A 7,318-nucleotide genomic window follows, 5' to 3' on the forward strand; every position below is an offset into this window, starting at 1 on the left:
TGACCTCCACAGCTCCAGAGTCACTCCTGACCTCCACAGCTCCAGAGCTGAGCCAGCTCAGAGTCACTCCTGATCTCCACAGCTCCAGAGATGACCCCACTCATGGAGTCACTCCTGACCTCCAGAGCACCTGAGCAGCCCCCACTCCTGCCCACCACCTCAGCGGTGCCAGGGCTGTTCCTGGGCTCTCAGCTTGCTGAGTGCCAGAGTGCTCGTGCCCAGGGGCACCCCCTAAGGCCAGGTTCTGTCTGTGCTGGCACCCCAAGGCCATGACCCCTGAGCTGACCACCATCAGCTGACCTCACCCTGCCTCTGTACCAGGTTATTCCAGGAAGGAGGAAGAGTTAAACACAGGAGAAAGCACCAAGGAGCCTGTGGTGCCACCAGCTGCTGCACAGCAAAAAGCAACCCCAGACCCAACTGCACCAGTGCCTTTCTCTGGTGAAACAGTGCATCCTGTCAGACACCCAGGATCCTGCTCCCAAGTGCAGGAAACCTTAGGATTTCTTCTGAAAACCAATTGTCTTGGCAACAAAACCCTCTGGTTTAAGGATTCAGCCTCCTGCACAGCCTGTCCTGCCTCCTTCTTCAATGCACATATCACCTCCTCCCTGAGCCTCCCCTGTGCTGCTCCCCACATCCCACTCTTGGAATGCAGCTCAGGTGGCAGCTCATAAATGCCTTCATGGAGCAGGTATCCAACCCAGCCCCACAGAGAGGAGAAGTGATTCCCAGGCAGAAGGCTTAGCCCATAACCAAGGTAATTTCTGACAGGTACAGCACACCTGGACAGGCCTCGTGGGCTCTGCCAGACCTTCAGTGCCTCCTCAGCTCCAAGTCTCTGGCTAAAAAAACCTTTCTGGGTTTCCCAAGCACAGCAGATCTTGGATGAAGGGGACTCAGGACAGCTTCATACATTCCTACAAGCAGCAGCAACTCCTTTTCCTTCTGTTCACCAACAACAGTACATCTCATCCCCAGGGAGCACGGGATGAGCTGCATCAGCTCAGGCAGAGCAGGGCAAACACCCACGGAGGAAAAGGCCCCAAAGCAAAGTGAGGGCGAGGACTTTCCCCTGGGCAATCTGAGCTCCACTGGGGGTGGGAATGATCCTGGCAGTCTGGAGCACGTGCAGTTACAGCAGGAACAGGTTTTACTCCAGCAGCTTCTACGCCCAGACACCCACATCCCACCTGTGAGATTTGCTGGTGTCAGACTAAGATGGAGACTCAGCCACATCCGAATCCCTGCCTGCCAAATACACCTCACACCAGCTCTGGGGAGAACTGCTCCAGCCTCAGGCAGTGTCCCTCATCCGTGTACTCCTAATTCCATTGTGACGAACCTCCTCAAGCAGGAACCTCTGTGTGTCCCCAACGGCTCAGCAGAGCCAAGGACCTCGTGTCTCATCAGCCCCAGTATGACCAGTAAGGCCCCACCACGGCCCCGTGGCAAAGCTCCAGAGCACAACTCCCCTAAATCCCAACGCAGCATCCATCGGGCTCCACTGAGGTGGAAGCACAGGGAAGGGCATGCTCTGGGCTCCCCTCACACACTCTGCAAGCACTGTGGCAGCAAGCCAAGTGTCAGTGGCCCCAACATCAGTCTGAGATTGGATCCACCCAGGGATAAAGCTCATCCTGCTGTGAATGAGGGGCAACAACCAGCAAGCCAGGAGGTGGCTGGAAGGAACAGCAGAACCCATCAGCGATGGGGCAGAGAACTGTTCCTGCAGCACAGGGAACATCACACAGGACAGGGAGGGTGCAAGGACCTGACACAGCAAAGGAGTCAGAAATAGCAACATGGCACAGCTCTTGGACAACCCTGTGAGCCCCACGAGGAGCTCCAGCTCTCTCACCCCCAGCACATGCCCAAGTGCTAGAGCCTCTTGCAAGCGGTTTCTTTGGGATAACATCAGCCTGCCTGGCAGGTCAGAGGAGGAGAGGGCAGGTGTGCACCCCTCTGACCTTCCCCCTCCCCACAAGACCTTACCTTCACAGAGGGCTGAGCAGACAGAGCTCCATTCTTTCTGTCGTCCTCATCCCACACTTCCTCCTGATCCTCGGGCTCTGTGTTGTTGTTGCAGCCTCCTCCCAGCTCCTCTTCCTCCTTAGGGACCCCGTCGCTGTTCAGCCCCTGCAGAAGTGCCACCACTGCCTCTGGCTTGGGCAGTTTAGTGATCTTAAAGTGTTTCTTGTAATGGGGCGTGTCCTTGCGGATGAGCCTCTGCTTCTCCACTGGGAATGGTCGCTCTTCATCCTCATCCTCATCCTCGCTCCGTATCAGTGTGTCCTCAGCAAAGTGGACAGTGGGCTGCGATGGCAAAGCCCCAGACAGGCCGTGAGTCTCAGGTAACTGAGGTGTGGCAGCACAGAACCTGCTGGCCATGTGTCCCCCCTCCCACATGGGGCAGAGCCAGTTCCACTGGTCGTGTGCTCAGGGACAGGCAGGAAACGTGTGACTGTTGCACCATCCTTGCCTTCTTCCATATCCACTCCTTCCCCCAGACATGCTTCTGCCAGCTCCAGGGATGAAGGACACTCCAACCTGCCACTGTCACTCCCATTTTCCCATATCCCCTGTCAGGCTCCCACCCTGTCCAGCCCAGTCTCCCAAGGATCCAACTCCCACAGGCTGCCTCGGTCTCAGCTTGTGCTGCCTTCCATGCCCTGGATCTGCCCCCAGTGATGCCCATATCCCACACCCGTTTACCTGTACATCCATTTCCCACTTCCTCTGAAAATCCCACGTCCTTCCACTTTTCCTCATGACCCCGCTGCAGTTCCCAGGCTCCTACCTCATTGTACTCCACTTCCACATCTTCCTCCTCCTGGCCAGCAGCTTCCTTGTGCTCCTCTTCCGCTCTGGGCTTCACCTCCTTCTCCAGGTCCCGCGCGTTGGGCACCTGCCCGTTGGGCCAGCCCCGGTCCCCCTCCTCTGCCCTGCAGTCTGCAGAGGCAGTGCTGCTGGACACGTGGGACTCCTCGCTGCGGTTCGACGTGGCACTCAGCCTCTTCTCCTGAGGAAAGAGCTGGGACGGTCAGGATGGAACCCAGAGCAGCAAAGGGAGCCGTGCAGAGTGACTGGTGTGAGGTGGGAATGCTCCAGCACCAACAGAACCAGCTTTCCCTCAGGCTGCCCGAGGCTTCCCCTGCTGAGCCTCCTCCGTTACAGCTGGGTCCACCTCATTCCACCTCCTGGGTATTTATTCTCAGTATCCCACCGGGGCAGCAAGGTGCCTTCTCCACGTGCTCCATTCCCATCATTCCTTACTGGGAATATCAGAGCCTTCTCTTTCCCTCCCTGTGCTGTGACAAAAGTGGCACCTTCACACACAGTTCCCCTTGCTGTTCCCTGTCTCCTGGTCCCATCTATTCCTCTATCTAAGTGGCCTGTCCTGACACCACAAGGCAGATTCCCAACCCTTGGAATCCAGACAATCTATTCTCAGTCCCTCCCAAGCTTTCCCCAAAGTCAGTCCTTTCTGCCTCCCCATTCCCCAGATTCTCTACACGTTCCTAGTGGAAGGTGTCCCTGCCCATGGCAGGGGGCAGAACAGTCTGTAAGGTCCCTTCCAACCCAAATGATTCCATGATTCCACGTTTTCTGTGGTTATCCACTGCCCAGTGACCAGCACTCACTTCTGAGTTGGGAGAGTTGAGGTCGGCGTCGGCCTTGGCTGCGTTCACCTCGTTCCGCCGAACCTCGATCACCTTCTTCATCACCTTCAGCTCGCTGGGGTGGGGGGTGGCTCGGCGCTGCAGCCCCTGCCGAAGGGAAACCCTCAGGAAAGGGATCCCAGCCCGGGCAGCGCGTGCCAGGCCTCGGGAATGAACCCCTGCAGGTAACTAACACCTTCATCAGAGAGCCAGAGCCCCAGACACGACCAACATGTCCCACTGCAGGATCTGCTCCAGGCCTCACACAGCCTGAGGCTGGGAAGGAAGGGGAAGGAACAGAGGCAAGGAACACTCAAGCTGCCTCTGGACATCATCCTGCTCTCCATCTGACAGAGGGACTGGGAGAAACGATGGAGACAGGAAGTTTTAAATGGTGCTTCAGGCTTAGTAAATGCAAAATCACTGACACACAAACCCCTCCAGAACACAGGTAGGGAATCTTCTTGGGATATCTTCCTAATCCCTCTGGAGCCTGCCAAGCCCGAAAGCACCAGAATTGGTGCTGCTCAGCAAGTTCCATCCCAGATAAGAGCCAAGAAAACCAGCATTCTAAAATTAATAAAAATGTTAAAAACAATCAAAAAAACCCCAAACTTCCCAACGCCAGTGTCACACACGTGGTTTGCAGGACAGCTGCAAACACCACTCAGCAGAAGGATTCGGATTTCAAAAATGGCTTTCCACAAGATAAAAAGGAAAAAGAAAAATCCTGCAGGAGACTGAAATCCCTGGAGCACTTGCTGAAAACAAACTTTTATCCTGCCCTTTGCATCTGCACTGAAAGCACAACGATCTCCTGCAGGTTTTGAGGCTGCCTACAGTATTTAGTACTTTACTGACAGGATTCCCCACAGCACAGACTGCATTGGCTCTGTGCTTGGAGGGAGAGGGATGGCCTGGGTTTGGTTGGGCAGCTCTTCCCCATGACATGGGTCAGCTAAACCCTGCCCTGACAGTGCTCTGCTGGGATTTCTGGACATCCCCAGTGCTCCCTGGGTACTTCAGTGTCACAGCTCCACCCCCGTGGATGGGACAGCCTCAAAAACGAGATCCTGCACCACGGTTCCCAGGGAATTCATTCCCTTTCACTCCTGCTCGGCTCCTCAGGGCACCAAATGCCCTTTGGGCTGTGAAAATCTCACACGTGCCCACAGCAGTGTCTCAGGGTGAGATATGGACACCACAGTGGTTCTCCATAGAGGGAAAGCTTCGCTTGTGCCTGTGTTTCCACAGGGAGCCAACAACCTCCAGGAGCTTCTTACCCGTCTCTCAGCTCCAGACTCCTCCTCATCATCTCCTTTGGGCTCATCCAGGAACTGGATGACACTGACTCTGTTTAAGTTGGTGTCCGTCCAGCTCTCGTCCACACTGTTCTGCAGGAGGTTCTCTAGGGAGAGAGGGAGCACAGAGGGAGCTCCTTTCAGGAGGGGCAGGGTTCCAGGCTGGGATGGAAGCCACTGCTCATCCCATTAGGGCACTTCTGCCGTATCTGCCCGTGGCATCAGAGGCCTTGAGGACAAAGGCTGTGGCCTCCAGCTCCTGTCACCTTCTGTACATCTCCCACCAGATCTACAGCCACCTCTACAGAAGGGCCTGATGGTTTAGCTCTAGTGCTCCTTACTCAAGTAAGGAAAAAGGTAGGATTAAGGCAGGAATCAGTAGTATTGGCACAATATCATGGTGATAGGACAATAGGTAATGAACTGCTCAGTCAGTAGATCAAAGGAGAACACTCAGAGACAAGGCTGCAGCTTCCTTATCACCTGACAGAGAAGCAATTCCTCAGTTCTAACAACCTCTGCCTGGGAAAAGTGTCCCAGCTGTTCAGGAGCCTGGATCTGCTACAGGAATCCCAGTGAGAGACAGTCCAACCCAGCAGAGAGGAAGGTTCAAGGCCTCAGCCCCCTCTGGAGCACATGGCTCTGCAGCCAGTGCTCGTGACACAGGTTCTTACCCAGGCTGGGAGAGGGCTGCTGAGGGAGAAGGTAGCAAGTGAGAACCTTTTCTCCTGTCTTTTCATCATCCTCGGTTTGGAATTTCAGCATGGGCTGGGACTGGTTTTCTGCCAGCCACAGGGCTTTCAGGTTAAGATTTGTCAAAGCAAAGGGCAGGTTCTGCAGCCTGCAAAAGAGAAGAACAACTGCTTGTTAAACCTACCTGATCAGGAGAGAACTCACCTCAGCTCCAGGCTGCCCCATCTGAACAGAGAGAGACAGAGCCAAGCTGCTGTGGATCCCTCACTCCTGCACCACTGGAGCAGCTCCTCTGTGCTGCCCAGGGCTCTGCCATGGCCATGGACTGGGCTCCAGTAACCCTTTAGCCAAGGACAACTCCCACCAGAAGTGTGAAATGAGGGGGTTGGAGGCAGAAAAACGGTGCTGTCACAGCCCAGTGCACAGAGAGCATTCCACAGCACCTCTGGTCAGCTTCCAATTGCTCCCAAAAACACCAGCCCCAGCAAACAGAACTGCAGCCCAAACCTGCAGAACTCAGAACAGCTCCCAGGTACCTGCACAGCATGAGTGAGGCTTTGGCACCGATGACAGACACAGACCACAAAATCTGCAGGAAGGAAGCCATGACCAGGAATTTCCCCCTGATCTTTATTTCACACGTGGCAAAACGCCCTCACGCTTCTGTGTTATCTCCACCCTGTGCTCAGGTGACACAGAGAAGGGCTTCCCAGGCAAAGGTTGATCCACCAGCAGCCAACCTGAGGCTTCTCCACACCGCAGATCCCGGGATCCACACGTACCCAGCATCTCCCTCGCGGCAGCCTGCCCAGGAACAGCCCTGCCAGCCTGTGCACGTCCCTGCTGCTCACCTGTTGCCAGCCACGTCCAGGACGTGCAGCTCGGTGGTGTTGGCCAGCTCGGGGGGCAGCAGTGCCAGGCGGTTGTCCCGCAGGGACAGCACGTTGAGGTTGGCACAGCCCCCGATCTCCGCCGGCAGCGCCGTCAGACGGTTCCGGTCCACGTTCAGGTTCGTCAGCTTGGCCAGTTTGCCCAGGGACTTGGGCAAGGCCTGGGAAGGAGCCAAGTCAGTGTGGTTGCAAGAGGAAAGAGCAGCAGAATCGAGGCAAAAGGCACAAAGCCCTCTGGGGAGGGCTAAAAGGCACAGTTTGGGGAACAAGCTGCCTCCTGTCCCGACAGACTCGTTTGGGATAACGCTCTTCGGGATAACTTTGGGACTGCTTTTCATGGCTGATCCATGCCAACTCTTCCCCCCAGCACACCACACTCAGACCACCACTGGTCAAGACTTTCCTCCATTCCCAATCCTTGTGTTTTACCAATCAAGTCACGGGCAGTTTGCAGCAGGGTCATTGTCAATCAAACTATCCCACGACCCCCTTGCCAATACAGCCTGGAGGGGCTTTGGGACTGGAAATCCCAGCACCCCAGCCATCCCAAAGAATTTTTCAGAGGAAAGAAAAAAAAAAAATATCAGTGAGAGAAAGCAGCTTCCACCAGGGTCTTCCCAAGACCTTGTGAGCTCAGTGAAACTCTGCATGGAAGCAGCTGGAGCACACTCAGGAATCCAGCTGGGAGGGCAGAAGAAGGGAAGGGATCCCTGGCAGGTGGGAAGAAGGGAAGGGATCCCTGGCAGGTGGGAACAAGGGAAGGGATCCCTGG

The 7,318-nt window shown here is 55.6% G+C and overlaps 1 protein-coding gene across 1 annotated transcript in view; it reads right to left on the reverse strand.

The window, feature by feature from the left end:
• The window catches only part of SCRIB (scribbled planar cell polarity protein), a 79,748-nt gene that overhangs the window by 63,459 nt on the left and 8,971 nt on the right, over positions 1-7,318 (reverse strand). The window contains exons 9-14 of the mRNA XM_027705257.1: positions 6,508-6,707; positions 5,638-5,804; positions 4,946-5,070; positions 3,645-3,770; positions 2,801-3,022; positions 1,996-2,316 (exon numbers count right to left, since the gene is read on the reverse strand). Of these exons, the coding sequence (XP_027561058.1) occupies positions 1,996-2,316; positions 2,801-3,022; positions 3,645-3,770; positions 4,946-5,070; positions 5,638-5,804; positions 6,508-6,707 (1,161 nt within the window). The remainder of the gene's footprint in view (positions 1-1,995; positions 2,317-2,800; positions 3,023-3,644; positions 3,771-4,945; positions 5,071-5,637; positions 5,805-6,507; positions 6,708-7,318) is intronic.

This window comes from Neopelma chrysocephalum, unplaced genomic scaffold (assembly GCF_003984885.1).
Source record: "Neopelma chrysocephalum unplaced genomic scaffold, ASM398488v2 Primary Assembly neopelma1_322, whole genome shotgun sequence".
Lineage (NCBI taxonomy): Eukaryota > Metazoa > Chordata > Aves > Passeriformes > Pipridae > Neopelma > Neopelma chrysocephalum.